This window comes from Aquarana catesbeiana, linkage group LG01 (assembly GCF_042186555.1).
Source record: "Aquarana catesbeiana isolate 2022-GZ linkage group LG01, ASM4218655v1, whole genome shotgun sequence".
Lineage (NCBI taxonomy): Eukaryota > Metazoa > Chordata > Amphibia > Anura > Ranidae > Aquarana > Aquarana catesbeiana.
Window position 1 is genome coordinate 48,692,104 of NC_133324.1, and position 19,619 is coordinate 48,711,722.

The 19,619-nt window shown below is 47.3% G+C and overlaps 1 protein-coding gene across 2 annotated transcripts in view; it reads left to right on the forward strand.

Annotated features, from left to right (window-relative positions):
• Positions 1-19,619, forward strand: part of LOC141131303 (aquaporin-7-like) — a 75,588-nt gene that overhangs the window by 19,343 nt on the left and 36,626 nt on the right. For both annotated transcript variants that reach the window (XM_073618441.1, XM_073618433.1), the window contains exon 2: positions 15,275-15,459. In XM_073618441.1, coding sequence (XP_073474542.1) covers positions 15,352-15,459 — 108 coding nt within the window. In that variant the 5' untranslated portion in view covers positions 15,275-15,351. The remainder of the gene's footprint in view (positions 1-15,274; positions 15,460-19,619) is intronic.

A 19,619-nucleotide genomic window follows, 5' to 3' on the forward strand; every position in this document is an offset into this window, starting at 1 on the left:
AACATCTGGGGTGCCAAGGTTCACCATCACTGGTCTAGGCTATAAGAATATTGCCAAGACCCTGAAACTGAGCTGCAGCACGGTGGCCAAGACCATACAGCGGTTTAACAGGACAGGTTCCACTCAGAACAGGCCTCGCCATGGTCGACCAAAGAAGTTAAGTGCACGTGCTCAGCGTCATATCCAGAGGTTGTCTTTGGGAAATAGACATATGAGTGCTGCCAGCATTGCAGGGCAGCACAGTGGTGTAGTGGTTAGCACTTTCACCTAGCAGCAATAGGGTCGCTGGTTCAAATCCCGACCACAACACACCATCTGCCTGGAGTTTGCATGTTCTCCCTGTGCCTGTGTGGGTTTCCTCCGGGTACTGCGGTTTCCTCCCACATTCCAAAGACATGCTGGTAGCTAAATCAGATCCTGTCTATAAATGGGCCTTAGTATGTGTTGTAAGCGTGTCGGTAAATGACCACGGGGTAAATGACTGTGCCATATCAACATCCGCTCGGAAGAAAACCATCTGACCTTTGGGAACAAGCTCAAGACCCATCTCTTCTGAAGTCCCAGATGGACACTGGTGGCAAAAAGCACCTTGAGGTGTTTTAGTTTGCATATGTAGCACTATACAAGTTACTCATTCATTGCTGCAGAGATTGAAGGGCTGGCGGGGGTCAGCCTGTCAGTGCTCAGACTATACGCCGCACACTGCATCAAATTGGTCTGCATGGCTGTCATCCGAGAAGGAAGCCTCTTCTAAAGATAATGCACAAGAAAGCCTGCAAACAGTTTGCTGAGGACAAGCAGACTAAGGACATGGATTACTGGAACCATGTCCTGTGGTCTGATGAGACCAAGATAAACTTATTTGGTTCAGATGGTGACAAGCGTGTGTGGCGGCAACCAGGTGAGGAGTACAAAGACAAATGTGTCTTGACTATAGTCAAGCATGGTGGTGGGAGTGTCATGGTCTGGGGCTGCATGAATTCTGCCGGCACTGGGGAGCTACAGTTCATTGAGGGAACCATGAATGCCAACATGTACTGTGACATACTGAAGCAGAGCATCATCCTCTCCCTTCGGAGACTGGGCCGCAGGGCAGTATTTCAAAATTATAATGACCCCAAACATACCTCCAAGAAGACCACTGCCTTGCTAAAGAAGCTGAGGGTAAGCCCGGGTTCACACCTATGCGAATTAGATGTGCGTTTCCCCGCATCTAATTCGCATAGTAAGAGAATGTGATTGGCTCCCTATGGAGCCGGTTCACATATCTCCGGGGCGGCTGCGGAGCGCACTGCACAAAAACGCTGTGTGTCCTTGGCTCCGTTTCAGGGCCGAATTCAGGCATAGAATCGGCCCTGATTCATCCCTGAAACGGGGAATAGGGACGCACAGCGCTCCTGTGCGATCCGCAGCCTGGTATAGTGTGAACCCGGGCTAAAGGTGATGGACTGGCCAAGCATGTCTCCAGACCTAAACCCTATTGAGCATCTGTGGGGCATCCTCAATCGGAAGGTGGAGGAGCGCAAGGTCTCTAACATCTGACAGCTCCTTGATGTCATCATGGAGGAGTAGAAGAGGACTCCAGTGGTAACCTGTGAAGCTCTGGTGACCTCCATGCCCAAGAGGGTTAAGGCAGTGCTGGAAAATAATGGTGGCCACACAAAATAATTACACTTTGGGCCCAATTTGGACATTTTCAATTGATAAATGTAATTTCAGTATCTTTTTTTTTTTTTAGAAATTTCTTTTTATTGAACGTTTTTATCAAAGCATACAAACATCTGGGTTATGTCAACATGACAGTCACCCAGAAACAACCGGCCACGCAGGGCCTAACATAGCTATCCTGACTAACATAGTCGTCTGTCTCTAATATATACCCCAACTTCTTGTTTCCCCCTCCCCCACCTTGTCACAGCTCAATGACACCAATGTTACCTGAAAGTATTCTCAAGAATTTTCTTACTCTTTTAAAGTTGTCAGTTCATCACATGGTAATTTCAGTATCTTTAAATCTGTATCTTTCATACAAGCTGAACTCTGGCCTTCCCCTCAGTCTTTCACAGTTGACTCCTCTCCTGTACTGAGATTACTTACTCTGATTTCACTGCACACTGTGAGCTTCTCACAATCACATTAGAAACTGTAATAAATCAGATGGAGCCTACTGCATTATCTGGCTGGAAGACATCCAGCATCATCTAGCCCAGGGGTCTCCAAATTACGAACCGCAGGCCACATCGGGCCCACTGGGATGTTTTCTCCGGCCCGCAGCTTGAGTCCTCACACTCACTGCAGGGACCGGTCTCTTCAACCTTTGTCGGGTTGCGGGACTAACGCTGCATGCTCCAATCCCCCCCGCACTGTACAGAGCAGGTCCTGCGACCTGACAAAGCCCGCCCCCCAGGTGCCGCACTGTGCTATTGGTTGCTAGGACCGCATAGCAACCAATGTCCTGCCCCCCAGGTGCCGTACTGTGCTATTGGTTGCTAGGACCGCATAGCAACCAATGAAGTGCTTCATTGGAGACCCACTGTTACTACGTCTTGTACCCAGGGTGACTGGTGCCAGGACCGGAGCTGGGAGGTGCAGCAGATCTGCACAAAGCTAGTGGTTGGTTGCTAATTATTTCAGAGACACATGATGGGGATTTCTGATGAGAAGGCAAATGTGCATGGGAGGGGCACTGAGAGGGACAAAAAATGTATGTGGGGAGCTCTGAGCAGGACATAAATGTACATGACGGGGACTCTGAAGGGGACATAAATGTGCATGGGGGCCTCTGAGCAGGAAATAAATGTACATGGGTGCTCTGAGCGGGAAATACATTTACATAGAGGCTCTGAGCGGGAACATAAACATATGTGGGGGGCTGTGAGGGGACATAAATATACATGGGGCTCTGAGCGGGAAATAAATTTACATAGGGGGCTCTGAGCAGGAACATAAGCATATGTGGGGGGCTCTGAGGGGGACATAAATATATGTGGGGGCTCTGAGGGGAACATAAAAGTACATGGGGGGCTCTGAGGGGGACATAAATGTATGTGGGGACTCTGAGGAGGACAAATGTATGTGGGGGGTTCTAAGCAGGGACATAAATGTATGTGGGGGCTCTGAGGGGAACATAAAAGTACATGGGGGGCTCTGAGGGGGACATAAATGTATGTGGGGCCTCTGAGGGGGAAATAAATGTATGTGGGGGGCTCTAAGCAGGGAAACAAATGTACGTGGGGGGCTCTGAGGGGGAAATAAATGTATGTGGGGGCTCTGACCATGGACATAAATGTACATGGGGAGTCTGAGGGGGACATAAATGTATGTGGGGGGCTCTGAGGCGAACAAGAAAGTACATGGGGGAATCTTAGGGGGACATAAATGTATGTGGGGGGCTCTGCGGGGAACAAGAAAGTACATGGGGGAATCTGAGAGGGACATAAATGTACGTTGCAGGGACATAAATGTACGATGGGGGGCTCTGAGGGGGACATAAATGTATGTGGGGGGCTCTGAGGCGAACAAGAAAGTACATGGGGGAATCTTAGGGGGACATAAATGTATGTGGGGGGCTCTGCGGGGAACAAGAAAGTACATGGGGGAATCTGAGAGGGACATAAATGTACGTTGCAGGGACATAAATGTACGATGGGGGGCTCTGAGGGGGACATAAATGTATGTGGGGGGCTTTGAAGGGGACATAAATGTACATGGGGGCGCTCTGAGGGTGACATAAATGTATGTGGGGGGCTCTGAGGGGGACACAAAAAAGTGGGTGGGCTTTGAGGGGGACAAAAATGTGTGTGAGGGGGGCTGTGGTGGGGACATAAATGTGCATTGGGGGCTCTGTGTGGGACATAAGTGTGTTGTGGCTGTGATGGGGACACAAATGTGTGTGAGGGGGTCTATGAAGGGGACACAAATAAGTGGGGGGCTCTGATGGTGACACAAATATGAGGGGACAACAATTTGCGGTGTAGATTCTGATGGAGGCACAAATGTTTGGGGATAACTTTTGCAATCATCTGAAAATGAGCATCCCCAAATTATACCTGGTGATCCTGCCATGTTCAGGCACTTCCTGTTATAAGTTGACAAATCTCTGTCTCTGTTGATTGTGGCCCTGCCTAGTCATCCTATCGCATGGGTTTCCAACAGAAACTACAAGTGGCTTTTCAACAGACATAACTCAGACATGGTCCATCAGGGAATCCATCCTGGGAAATGCCATTTAGCCATTGCTGGAGACCATGTTCATGGGAAGTGGCTGCAAAGAGGCTGCAGGAGATCAACAACATTGAGTGTAACAGGTAGGGGAATTGGACAAATGATGTGAGAGATTTGCTTTAACTTTACTAAATGTGCAGAATAAAATTAACAATGCAATCAGAGTCAATATGGAAAAAGGGTGTGCATACAGGAGAGAAAAAAAACGTGATTATGAAGCTGTACAAGCTAGAGCTCATAGGAGCAATGTATCTGAAACTCCGTAAGGACATTTGATGGCATTAGGTAGCATTATTGTACAGTCCCTATAAGGCTCTGTAGCCACATATACTAGAGAGCAACCACTATTTCAGTAAACAGTACAGCACATAAACAGCTACTTGTGCATAACCTTTACATCAGCATCTCTCACAGTGAAGCCCAGGATAGGTCTGGGTACCCAGGCAAACAGCTAGGCTGGCACCACAGGTGACTGGCAGGAGGAGTCCCAGGGCTGGTACCACAGGTGGGTGGCTGGAGGAGTCCCAGGGCTGGTAGTGGTACCATAGGTTGGCGCCTAGAGGAGTCCCAGGGCGGCTACGACAGCAGGGAGGCAGGAGGAGTCCCAGGGCTGCTACCACATAAGGGAGGCAGGAGGAGTCCCAGGGCTGCTACCACAGAAGGGAGGCAGGAGGAGTCCCAGGGCTGCTACCACAAAAGGGAGGCTGGAGGAGTACCAGGGCAGATATCACAGGTGGGCGTCTGGAGGAGTCCCAGGGTGGCTACCACAGGCAGGTGGTCCCTAAACCAGGGCAGATATCACAGGTGGGCGTCTGGAGGAGTCCCAAATCTGGTACCACAGGTGGGCCGCTGGAGGAGTCGCAGGGCTGGTACCATAGGTGGGTGGCTGGAGGAGTCCCAGGGCTGCTACCACAGAAGGGAGGCTGCAGAAGTCCCAAAGCTAGTACCACAGTTGGGCCCCTGGAGGAGTCCCAGGGCTGGTACCACAGAAGGGAGGCAGGAAGAGTCCCAGGGCTGCTACCACAGAAGGGAGGCTGCAGAAGTCCCAAAGCTAGTACCACAGTTGGGCCCCTGGAGGAGTCCCAGGGCTGGTACCACAGAAGGGAGGCAGGAAGAGTCCCAGGGCTGCTACCACAGAAGGGAAGGGAGTCCCAGGGCAGGTACCATAGGTGGGTGGCTGGAGGAGTCCTAGGGCTGCTACCACAGAAGGGAGGCTGCAGAAGTCCCAAAGTTGATACCACAGTTGGGCCCCTGGAGGAGTCCCAGGGCTGGTACCATGGGTGGGTGGCTGGAGGAGTCCCAGGGCTGCTACCACAGAAGGGAGGCTGCTGAAGCCCCAAAGCTGGCACCACAGGTGGGCCGCTGGAGGAGTCCCAAGCCGGTGCCATAGGTGGGCACCTGGAGAAGTCCCAGGGTGGCTGCCACAGAATGGAGGCAGGAGGAGTCCCAGGGCACCTACCACAAGAGGGAGGTTGCTGAAGTCCCACAGCTGGCACCATAGATGGGCCGCTGGAGGAATCCCAGGGCTGGTACCATAGGTGGGCGCCTTGAGGAGTCCCAGGGCAGCTACCACAGAAAGGAGGCAGGAATAGTCCCAGGACTGCTACCACAGAAGGGTTGCTGGGGGAGTCCCAGGGCAGGTATAAGGTGTACAAGTTCCAGGTCTGGTATCACAGGTGGGTGGCTGGAGGAGTCCTAGGGCTGCTACCACAGAAGGGAGGCTGCAGAAGTCCCAAAGTTGGTACCACAGTTGGGCCCCTGAAGGAGTCCCAGGGCTGGTACCATGGGTGGGTAGCTGTAGGAGTCCCAGGGCTGCTACCACAGAAGGGAGGCTGCTGAAGTCCCAAAGCTGGCACCACAGGTGGGCCGCTGGAGAAGTCCCAGCGCTGGTATCACAGGTGGGCGGTTGGAGGAGTCCCAGGGCTGCTACCAAAGAATGGAGAATGAAGGAGTGCCAGGACTGGTACCTCAGGTGGGTTTCTGGAATCACAGGGCCACCTTACTTGAAGTACTTTGGTAACAATTAAAGCTGTACTTCCCACAGTGGCTGGGTCTTTTATGGAAGCTGCATGCCATTGGGCTCCTGCCTGGGTGTCCGCACACTGGAACTAACAGTGGAGGACTGTACACCTGGCTGCAGATCACATGCCCAGCCTGCCTCATCAGGGGCAGTGTCAGAAACCATGAATCAGACTGAGACAGAAGTACAGTTAAATCTGTAAACTTGTTTAATAATAATAAAAAAAAGGTAAACAGAGTAAACGTAGTCAAAACAAAGCCAGAGTTCAGGAAGCGGAACGGATAGTCAGACAAGCCAAAACGTCAGGGAGCCAGAGATGAGCGTAGTAGAACAGCAAGCAGGATCTGGAGCCAGAAGGAATGTCAGCCAAGCAAGGCTTTAACAGGAACACAGGAGAGCGTCTCTAGAGATGTGACCAAGGCGAAGGCAGAGATCATCTGGGCTGTACGGCTTAAGTAGGCAGGACTGATGAGCAGGATATCATCAACACGTGAGTCACTGTGTAGAGATAGGAGCTGGCAATTAGCCGACAGCTGAGCGGCCAGCTCAGAGAAGGAAGGGCTGATCCCAGCCCTGACAGTACCTCCTCAATGGCCCCTCCCCCTCAGGGGACCACCAGGCTTGAGGGGAAAACGTCTATGGAAATCACGGAGGAGGACAGGGGCATATACGTCCGAGGATGAGACCTAAGAGCATTCCTCCGGACCGTACCCTTTCCAATGAACCAGGTACTGTATGTGCCCACGGAACCTACGGGAGTAAACAATGGACTGTACTTCATACTCCTCATGGTTCTCAACCTGTACCGAGGTGGTAAAGCGGTTGCAGACCAAAGGTTTTAATAAGGAGACATGAAATACATTTGAGCTACGCATATTAGAAGGAACGTCTAATGCGTAAGCCACTGGGTTAATCCTGCGAAGAATACGGAAAGTACCAATAAATCGAGGTGCGAACTTCAGAGAGGGAACACGAAGTCTGAGGTTGCCAGATGACAGCCAGACCCTATCCTCAACCTGGTAGGAAGGCGCAGGCAGGCGTCTGCGGTCAGCATGGAGTCTGTACCTATCATTAGCATGTCGCCTTCTGGACTTGTGCCCAAGTGGAACGAAGACCATGGAGATGCTCCTCTAACGCAGGAATACTCTGCCGAACAAATGAGTCAGGCAACATGGAAGGTTGGAAACCATAGTTTGCCATATAAACGGGGATAATCGGGAAGCAGAATTCAAGGCACTATTGTGAGCAAACTCCGCCCACGGTAAGAGGTCTGACCAGTTGTTATGATGGTCAGAAATATAGCAATATAGGAATTGCACCAAGGACTGATTGGCTCATTTCTTTGGCCCCATTAGAGTGCGGGTGATACGCAGAGGAGAAAGCAAGCTGAATTCCCAACTGTAAACAAAACAGGACAAAAACTGACTACCCCTGTCCGAGACAATCACCTTGGGTAGCCCATGTAAGCAAAAGATCTCCCGAGCAAAAATGGAACCAGTTCCTTAGAAGTGGGCAACTTCTTAAGTGGAATACAATGAGACATTTTCGAGAATCGGTCAACCACCATAAGGATAACTGTGTTGCCCTGGGAGTTGGTTAACTCCACAAAGAAATCCATAGACAGGTGGGTCCAGGGTCTCTCTCCATTGGGTATGGGTTGTAGGAGGCCCACTGGAAGGTGTCGTGGAGTCTTACTCTGAGCACACACGGAACAGGCAGCTAAGAAGGCAGTTACATCAGCACGTAGACTAGGCCACCAGAATTGTTGGCAAATGGCCCAAAAGAGTTAATTCTTCCCAGGGTGGCCAGCAGCCTTGGGAGAATGGTATGTCTGGAGCACGGCAGTACGGAGACTCTCTGGGACAAAGCAGCGGTCACAAGGTTTCTGAGGAGGAGCATGAACCTGAGCAGCAAGAATTTTGTCACCCAAAAGAGAAGTGAGACTGGTGCGAACTGTAGCCAGAATACAATCAGGAAGAATCACAGGTCCCGGAACCGACTCCATCTTGGAAGTGGAGGAAAATTGTTGTGACAAAGCGTCAGCCCTTACATTCTTAGTACCGGGTAAGAATGAGGCAATGTGATTGAAACTAGACAAGAAAAGAGCCCATCGCGCCCTTCTGGGAGAGAGGCGTTTAGCCTCAAACAAGAATGTGAGATTCTTATGGTCAGTAAGAATGAGAACCAGCACAGTGGTACCTTCGATGAGATGTCTCCATTCTTTCAAGGCTAAAATGATCGCTAACAGCTCTCTGTCACCAATCTCGTAATTGCACTACGCAGGTGACAATTTCTTGGAAAAGTAGCCACAAGGATGCATAGCACTCTCAGAGGTAGGATGTTGAGACAGAAGGGCGCCAACTCCAGTCTCAGAAACATCAACCTCAAGGATAAAAGGTAACGTAGGATAAGGATGTGCCAACGCATGAGCAGAAACAAAGGCAGCCTTGAGATTCTCAAAAGCCTTAATGGACTCTGGAGACCAACACTGTGGGTTACCGTCCTTTCTGGTCATATCAGTCAGGGGCTTGACCAGAGATGAGAAGTTACGAATAAACTTCCGATAATAGTTGGCAAAGCCAAGAAAACGCTGCAGGGCCACTGTAGGACTGCTAAAAGTTTCTCTGGGTCCATCGAAAAACCAGCAGTGGAAATTACATAATCCAGGAATTTAACCTGTTCACACTTCTCCAATTTACAATAGAGATTGTTCTCTCTTAGTTTCTGAAGCACACGACAGACATCTGTGTGGTGGCTCACCAGGGACTTGGAAAATATAAGGATACCGTCGAGATAAACCACCACACATAACTGCAACAAATCTTGGAGGACATCATTAATAAATTCCTGAAAAACTGCCGGGGCGTTACAAAGGCCAAAAGGCATTACGAGGTACTCATAATGGCCTTTTCTGGTATTATACGCAGTTTTCCACTCGTCGCCCTCCTTAATCCTCACGAGATTGTATGGCCCTCTCAAATCAAGCTTCTTGAAAACCGTTGCTCCCTTGAGGCGGTCAAATAACTTCGTAATCAACGGAATCGGATAGGCATTCTTAAATGTGAAACGATTGAGACCCCTATAATCAATACAAGGTCTTAGTTCACCAGTGGCGTTTCTATGGGGGTGCGGCCCGCACTGGGTGACACCCACCAGAGGGGTGACACCGGGGCCGCCGCTAAATGCTATAGCTTGCAGCAGAGTGGCGCGAGCAGGGCATTCAGCCGTGCGGGGGAGGCTGCCTATAACACTCCCCAGCTGTCACTCGGGGATCTCCAATATCTCCCGTGGCAGCCGGATTAGGTGGGCGGAGCTGGGGGTGTGGCCACCTCCTCCACTCCTCCCACAGAACCCTTCACGCTGATCCCACAGCTGAAGGAGATAGAGCCAAAGACACAGCAGCGCCCACCCGCCCGGGTCTTCATCTGCAAGCATGTGGTATTGTATAAGTTACTGCACAGCACACTGTCATACACCCCTACCTGCCTTGTAACACCCCAAACCCGCCCTGTACCACCCCCAACCTGCCCTGTACCACCCCAAACTGCCCTGTGCCACCCCAACCTGCCCTGTGCCACCCCAACCTGCCCTGTACCAACTCCAACCTGCCCTGCACCACCCCAAACTGCCCTGTACCACCCCCAACCTGTCCTGTGCCACCCCAACCTGCCCTGTACCACCCCAAACTGCCCTGTGCCACCCCAACCTGCCCTGTACCACCCCAAACTGCCCTGTACCACCCCCAACCTGCCCTGGACCACCCCAACCTGCCCTAGACCACCCCCAACCTGCCCTGGACCACCCCCAACCTGCCCTGTACCACCCGCAACCTGCCCTGTACCACCCCAACCTGCCCTGTACCACCCCAACTGCCCTGTACCACCCCAAACTGCCCTGTACCACCCCCAACCTGCCCTGTACCACCCCAAACTGTCCTGTGCCACCACAAACTGCCCTGTACCACCCCAAACTGCCAATATACCAATCCAACCTACCCCATACCACCCCAACCTGCCACTATACCACTCTATAATACCCTAACCTGCCCTGTGTCACCCCAACCTACTCTGTGCCACCCCCACATGCTCTGTACCACCCCCAACCTGCCCTGTACCACCCCAAACTACCCTGTACCACCCTCAACTTGCCTTGTACCACCCCCAACCTGCCCTGTACCACCCCCAACCTGCCGTGTAACACACCAAACTGCCCTGTACCACCCTCAACCTGCCTTGTACCACCCCCAACCTGCCCTGTACCACCCCCGAACTGCCCTGTACCACCCCAACCTGCCAATATACCAATCCAACCTACCCCATACCACCCCAACCTGCCACTATACCACTCTATAATACCCTATGAACAATTAGGAGAAGGAAAGTGGGACTTTAAATGAAGCATGTCATTGAGGATAAGGAAATTGCATGTAAATGAATAAGATTGATTTGGATTTAATTTGATGTCATTAACCCCTAGGGGTAGTCCATGATTATTAAGAATAAACTGATAAAGTCATAAATAAATTGGAGTACAGATATAATCATAAAGATTAATGTATGTATTGATAATCAAAGAATCTTTTGTGCAAACAATTCAGTGGACATACATTGATGCAGTTCATAACAGAAATACATTTCCAATCAAAATTAACATAAGCAAACCAATGTTTTTTCGAGTCTGTACTTATACCATGTGATTTATTTTGATTGATACATCATATTATGACAGGTCACTTCTTCTAAATTTCTATAATACCCTAACCTGCCCTGTGCCACCCGAACCTGCCCTATACCACCCCAACCAGCCACTATACCATTCTATACTACCCTAACCTGTCACTATACCACCCTATACTATTATTTACAGAGGCTGGTTTTGGGTGCGCCCCGTGACCGTGCACTGCCTGCAGTGCTGAGCAGCCTCGGCAGGAGGGGGGGTGACACCATGTTTTACCGCACCAGGTGACACCAACCCTAGTGACGCCACTGCAGTTCACCACTCTTCTTTTTCACAAAGAAGAAACCAGCACCAGCAGGAGATGAGGATTTGCGGATATAACCTCAAGAAAGTGCGTCTGCAACATACTCCTCCATGGCCTTATCCTCCAAGACTGACAAAGGGTAAACCCGGCCATGAGGGGGTATGGCACCAGGTTGAAGGTCAATTGCGCAATCATGCGACTTGTGTGGAAGCAAACTACCGCCTTGACCTCAAAAACATTGCTAAAATCGCGCTACTACTCCGGCAGGGAGGAGAGAGAAGTGCACAGGACTTAGGCTACCTTATGGAAGCATGTCTTACTGCATTGTGGTGACCAGGAGAGAACCTCCGCACAGAGCCAATCAAAAGAGGGGTTGTGCCTCTGTAACCAATGATAACCAATAACCAGCGGAAACTTAGGTGAGGAAATAACTTGGAATTGGATTATCTCATGGTGAAGAGCCCCTACGGCCATGGACAATGGAACAGTCTCATGAGTCACATGGGCAGGCTGTAGAGGTCTCCCATCAAGAGCCTCAATGGCAAGTGGAGTGTCACGCAGCTGCAGCGGAATTGAGTGCTTCGATACACAGGCAGCATCAATGAACAGGCCTGCAGCCCCAGAGTCGATTAGAGTCTGTATCTTGACGGACGACTCAGCCCAAGAAAGGGTAACCGAAACCAGGGGCTTATCCTTCTGGATAACTGGGGATGAAACAACGCCACCTAAGGTCTGTCCATGACAGGACCTCAAGGTTCGGGCGTTCCCTGGACGGGTAGGACAAGACTTCAAAAAGTGACCTGCCTGGCTACAATAAAGGCACAATCTCTCCCTCCTCCTAAGGGTTCTCTCATCCACAGAGAGAAGAAGCCCAAGTGCATGGGTTCATCTTCACTGACCGAATCGGTACCAGGAGGCATGGGAGGTGAGGAAGGCAAGGGTGGGATTGCAAAGCTCAGAGACAAATATACAGGAGGCTTCCACAAGCGCTCCTTAACCACTTCCGGACCGCCGCGCGCTTATATATGTCCTGACTTTGAAGGAGGATATCGTTGTTATGGCAGCAGCTAGCTGCCATAACACTAGTATCCTCTTATTCGGCCAGCGGTCCTCTTCAAGATAAAAGTGGTCTCTGCGGCGGATTTGCCACAAGATCACTTTTATCGGCCCCCCTCCCGCCACGCTCCAGTGCACTCCGCCACTTACCGGAGTTATCGGCAGCGGCGGTGGTAATCAGATGCTTTCACTAGCTGGGCATGGAGACGAGTGAAGGGAAGATGGCCCCCACCTGTCTCCATGACATTGCAGGGCGGAAGCGACGTCAAAACGTCACTTCCGCCCATAGCTCTTAAAGGGCCATTTTTTTTAAATTCTTTTTTAAATGACAATTTTTTTTTTTATTGCATTTTAGTGTAAATATATGATCTGAGGTCTTTTTGACCCCAGATCTCATATTTAAGAGGTCCTGTCATGTTTTTTTTCTATTACAAGGGATGTTTACATTCCTTGTAATAGGAATAAAAGTGACACAATTTTTTTTTTTAAAAAAACAGTGTAAAAATAAAAAATAAAAGGTAAAATAAGTAAGAAAAAAAAGATTTTTTAAACGCGCCCCGTCCCGCCGAGCTCACGTGCAGAAGCGAACGCATACATGAATAGCGCCCGCACATGAAAACGGTGTTCGAACCACACATGTGAGGTATCGCCGCTATCGTTAGAGCGAGAGCAATAATTCTAGCCCTAGACCCCCTCTGTAACTCAAAACATGCAACTTGTAGAATTTTTATAAATGTCGCCTATTAGCAGACGCAATTTTGAAGTGTGACATGTTGGGTATCAGTTTACTCGGCGTAACATTATCTTTCACAATATAAAAAAAATTGGGCTAACTTTACTGTTGTCTTATTTTTTAATTAAAAAAAGTGTATTTTTTAAAAAAAAAGTGCGCTTGTAAGACCGCTTCGCAAATACGGTGTGACAGAAAGTAACTACCACCATTTTATTCTCTAGGGTGTTAGATAAAAAAAATGTATAATGTTTGGGGGTTCTAAGTAATTTTCTAGTAAAAAAAAACTGTTTTTAACTTGTAAACAACACATCTAAAAAAGAGGCTAGGTGCTTAAGTAGTTAAAAGAGAGTCTTTCTCTGAGTCTGGAGTCAATGAGGATGGTAAACGTGATCAACTTCTCTAGCTCAGTGGGTATATCTCGGGCTGCTATCTCATCCTTGATGGTATCCAAGAGACCATGAGAAAAAGCAGCCACAAGGGCTTCATTGTTGCAAGCAACCTCTGCTGCCAGAGTACGGAATTCAATGGCGTAATCGGCAACAGTTCTCGTACTCTATTTGATGGACATGAGGCACTTGGCAGCAGAAGCGGAGCATGCTGGAACGTCAAATACTCTTTTAAAGGAAGCCACAAACTCAGGGTAATTCAAGACAACACAGAGGGTTTGCCCAGGCCAAGGCTCTCTCAGAAAGCAAAGATATCAGGAAACCTATTTTGCTTCTGTCCGTGGGAAACACCTGGGGCAGCAGAGGGTTGAGAAACCCTCAGCATTGGACTGGATCGCCCCCAAATCGCTGGGGAAGGGGAGCGGAACCAGACATACCTCTTATAGAGGTAATACTCAAGGAGGGTGTCTGCACAGAGCAGCAGCAGGGATGACCTACAACACAGGTTGTACCAGAGCAGCCAAAGTGGGAGATTCCAGGTGAACCGTTCGACTCAGAAGCATTTGTAACGCCATGGCAAACTGATCCATGCGGTGATCCTGCTTATCCAATCTGGAAACAATATTAACAACAAGTGGATTGACTGCATCTTCTGAATTCATGGCCTTCGCCTACTGTCAGAAACCATGAATCAGACTGAGACAAAAGTACAGTAACATCTCACTTGTTTAATAATAATAAAAAAAGTAAACGTAGTCAAAACATAGTCAAAACATAGCCAGAGTTCAAGAACTGGAACGGATTGTCAGACAAGCCAAAACGTCAGGGAGCCAGAGATGAACGTAGTAGAACAGCAAGCAGGATCTGGAGCCAGAAGGACTGTCAGCCAAGCAAATCTTTAAAAGGAACACAGGAGAGCGTCTCTAGAGATGTGACCAAGGCGAAAGCAGAGATCATCTGGGCTGGACGGCTTAATTAGGCAGGACTGACGAGCAGGATATCATCAACAAGTGAGTCACTGTGGAGAGATAGGAGCTGGCCAATTAGCCCGACAGCTGAGCGGCCAGCTCAGAGAAGGAAGGGCTGAGCCCAGCCCTGACTTGCAGTCTCTGTGAGCCACAGAGGGTGGGAGACAGGGAAACTATGTTGTATATAACCTTGGCTTGTCCTGGAGCCTAGGGGCTTGTGGGAACCCGGGAATTTAGTAAAGGGACCCTAAGTATCATTAAACCCTTAAGTTTTTTTTTTTTTTTTTATAATGAACTGTAAGCCCTCTTGTAAACTTGCCCCAGCACCTAATGCAATATACAGTATGTGGGGTGCAAACACTTACTTCATATGCAATGCATCGCTGCCAGCTCCTGGCCCCTAGGCACAGTTTCCCCAAATTTCCTGTTGGAGAGCCCACTAACTAATTATCAGGTAATTGAGGAACAGTGCAGGCTCTAGCTACTGTCCCTTAATTATCCTGAAGTAGGAAGCAGGGAATGTGTGTTTTTTTGTGGAAGCACACAGCCGGCCGGGAGCGCTCACACAAGGGTGGCTCTGCAGGATCCTGCAAGGGTTAAGGAGCCACCCTACACTTGGACTTCATTGCCAGATACAGACTCCAAATAATAAGAGGTCAATGTGTCAAGCCAGCCTGTGTGTGTGTGTGACTTTTTTTGGCAAGGACAAGTGAATCTATATTTGTACTTGTATGGGATCCAGGAGGCAGTGAGCTCACTGTAATATTTCAACAGGAATTGTTTCCAAGTTATCCTACGCTCCGTATCTCTCTATTTGCAGTGATCATTGGACCTTGGAGCTATCAGGAGGGGGCGAGGTGAACGCCCAGATCTCAATAATAACTGCACTAATCATTTCTTTTCCAGTAACTTTTTAAGCAGCCCCAGGCGTTAGCATTTAACCAGCACTGCATGCCGGTGTCAAAGTCAGCTGAGCTGCCAACATGAAGACGGGGACATCCTTCATCAACAGGATCCACGCCGTCATCTCCATCCGCAACAGATGGGCTCGGGAGGCCATGGCTGAGCTGCTGTCCACCTTCATTATGATGGTAGGAGACAATCAGTTCAATTTCCTAGAAACCAATATTTTGTAAAATCCGTAAGAAGTTTGAAATGTTCACATTTGTAAATTTGAGTAAAATTTCACAATTTTAGTAAAAAGCATTGAAGTCAATTGGCAAGGTAGTTTAAGCGTAATTACAGCCATTTTTTTTCTTTTTATTAACGTATGGAAGGGTTAAGTTTTTATCTCTGTCTGTTGGGAGATTTACCCCTCTATTTGTCCTGGCCACCATTTTCACCAGGACAGACAATTATGGGAGTTCCAACATTTGTTGTCACTGGAACAAAAGGGGAGCTGTCCTAGTACCATTTGTCCTAGAGGGGAATTATCCTGACCAAATACTGTACATATTTCCTTTCAGGGAGAAAGACAACAAAAAATTATCTAAGAGCGGTGTTGACTCTAACCTACTCCTTCAAAAACTAAAAAAAAGTTTGGGCTTTATATACACTTTAAGGTGGCTTTTCTCAAGTCCCAAGAACTTTTTGTTCCTTAATCCCCTTGAGTTCCAGAATGTTTTTTGATGAGATGCCTCGGTTTCACACATTATACCTTTTTGAGTTTGTACTCTACCCTAATACTGTATGTTATTGAGCCTTTTTGGGGAACCGATGGGGCTTTAATCAAAAAGTATTTTGTATACATATAGATTTTTGTTTACTATCTTTTTTGGGAGAAATATTGAATAATTTGAAAAATAAATGCATTTTCCTATACTTTTTTCCAATTGCAACACCCCCATATATTAACCCAAAATATATTCCTCAAAGTCTGTCGATTAAAATGATATCGCATAACACTGATTTTTATGTAACAGAATCGAATAAAGCTCATAGTGAATGTATGCATTTTACTTTACCCACTCGAAGACCAGGCCTATTTCTGACTTTTGTTGCTCAAAAAGTTACAATCAGTATTTTTTGCTAAAAAATTACTTAGAACCCCCAAACATTTTATATATGTATATATATAGTGAGTACACCCCTCACATTTTTGTAAATATTTTATTATATCTTTTTATGTGACAATACTGAAGAAATTACACTTTGTTACAATGTAAAGTAGTGAGTGTACAGCTTGTATAACAGTGTAAATTTGCCATCCCCTCAAAATAACTCATCACACAGCCATTAATGTCTAAACCTCTGGCAACAAAAGTGAGTACACCCCTAAGGAAAAATGTCCAAATTGGGCCCAAAGTGTCAATATCTTGTGTGGCCACCATTATTTTCCAGCACTGCCTTAACCCTCTTCTGCATGGAGTTCACCAGAGCTTCACAGGTTGCCACTGGAGTCCTCTTCCACTCCTTCATGACGACATCACAGAGCTGGTGGGTGTTAGAGACCTTGCACTCCTCCATCTTCCATTTGAGGATGCCCCACAGATGCTCAATAGGGTTTAGGTCTTAAAACATGTGTGTCTTGCCTACAGTCAAGTATGGTGGTGGAAGTGTCATGGTCTGGGGCTGCATGAGTGCTGCCGGCACTGAGGAGATATAGTTCATTGAGGGAAGCATGAATGCCAGCGTGTACTGTGACATACTGAAGCAGAACACAATCGCCTCTCTTCGGAGACTGGGCCGCAGGGCAATATTCCAACATGATAACGACCCCAAACACACCTCCAAGACGACCATGACTTTAGCCTTGCTAAAGAAGCTGAGGGTAAAGGTGATGGACTGGCCAAGAATGTCTCCAGACCTAAACCCTATTGAGCATCTGTGGGGCATCCTCAAACGGAAGGTGGAGGAGTGCAAGGTCTCTAACATCCACCAGCTCTGTGATGTCATCATGGAGGAGTGGAAGAGGACTCCAGTGACAACCTGTGAAGCTCTGGTGAACTCCATGCCCAAGAGGGTTAAGGCAGTGCTGGAAAATAATGGTGGCCACAAAAAATATTGACACTTTGGGCCCAATTTGGAAGTTTTCACTTAGGGGTGTACTTACTTTTGTTGCCAGCGGTTTAGACATTAATGGCTGTGTGTTAAGTTATTTTGAGGGGACAGCAAATTTACACTGTTATACAAGCTGTACACTCACTACTTTACATTGTAGCAAAGTGTCATTTCTTCAGTGTCACATGAAAAGGTATAATAATATAATATAATTATTATTATTATAATAATACAATATTTACAAAAATGTGAGGGGTGTACTCACTTTTGTGAGATACTGTAAATGACACAAAAGAATGCAGTTCTGTAATCATTAATACATTGTTAAATTAATTTTTCATCTAAATACAAGCAATGTACTGTAGGTACTTGAATTTGAGCTGGCATCAACCTCACGCAGTTCTTCTACAGCAGAGCTCAAACTTTGAGAGGAAGAAGCAACAGCCATAACTTGCTTGCAAGGAGCATGATGATAGGAGGAGAGAGAAGGATGACAGAAAGATGAGCTCATCAGTCCACTGCTTCTCCTTTCACTGTCCAATGATAGGCTGAGGGACAAGACCTCAAAGTGTTACTCAATGGCAGCAGAGTATATTCAGGTCACCTGCCCCGCAAAGCAAAGATGTGCCATGAGGCAGAGCTGTGTACATCTCAGAACTGGGTCACAGTTTACTGTTCGAGAAAAACGAATGTATGGGTAGCTTTAGGCCGGCCATAGATGGTTCGTATCTCGTCTGGTTCAGCAGGGATGCCGACTGTGTTCTCCCCGCTGGGGTGGCCCACCACTAGGAGAACACAATAGCTCCATGGGAGGATTTCCCCCATCAACACTGACTGTGTTGATGGGGTAATCAAACCCGTGGTTGTAGGAAAGAAAATCGCACCATCTATGTCCTTCCTCAGTCTGCTTACTGTCCTTACTGTATAGGAAGCATGTTGATGATGATAAGAACCATCTACGTTGGGTGAAGTGTTTAGCTGTAGCTGTTATTAATTAACCTGTACATGTAGACTCTGTATTATTGCAGACTGTCTCACGTAGATAAATGTTTTTTAAGAAAGATCATCTGACATACGACAGCATGCCGGGCTGTAAACATAAACACTATGCAATGTGCCATTCTGCCGAGAAGTGATCTTAAAGAGGAGCTCCAGCCCCCCACCAAAAAAATTAAAGTCGTGACCAGGTCTCCAGGAAGTGGGAACGGATACCTGTCAAAAACCCGAAAGGTGCCAAATGTTGCAGCGGAGAGGGGGGGCAATCAAGCGGATTTTTCCCTTTTGGGTGGAGCTCCGCTTTAAGCTGGCAACACACCAGTGGTACTTAATTTGACATTTTTCATTTAAAGAATGTTTATTTGATTTTTCTAATGATTAATGGGGTCAAATTAATGTTCGTTTCCAACCACAGTGGTGAGAAAATTTGAAGGAGCAGGATGGGAAATTTGTGGTTTGTAGTAGGGATGTGCTGTGAGATCAGTGGCTGGTGAGGCACTGGCTAGTATCAGAGCCAGATACACACAGGTTACATACGCCGCGAACGTCAGAGCGAGAGCAATAATTCTAACACCAGACCTCCTCTGTAACTCTAAACATGTAACCTGTAAAAAAATTTACAGCGTTGCCTATGGAGATTTTTAAGTACTGAAGTTTGACGCCATTCCATGAGTGTGTGCAATTTTAAAGTGTGACATGTTAGGTATCTATTTTCTCCCCGCGTAACATCATATTTCACATTATATAAAAAAATCGGGCTACCTTTACTGTTTTTTTTTTTTTCTTTTTTTATTCATGAAATAGTTTCAAATACTTGTTTGAAAAATTGCTGAGCAAATACCGTGTGACATAAAAAGTTGCAACGTCCACCTTTTTATTCTCTAGGGTGTCTGCTAAAATATATATATATATATATATATATATATATATATATATATATATATATATATAATGTTTGGGGGGTCTGATTAATTTTCTAGCACAAAAAATGATGATTTTCACATGTAGGAGAGAAGTGTCAGAATTGGCCTGGGTGGCAAGGGGTTAATTACCATAAGTAAGTAATATACAAATAATTATTATATATTGTTTTTAAGGTAATTTACTATATTTTCAAAAACTGTACTCAAGCGGGTGGCTTAACGGACAAATTACTGAAGTTTGAAGTTATAACGTCCAACTAGTAATTTCACAGTAAATAGATAAATACGACATTATTATCTTTTAACATATAGCATAATAATATATGATTTAG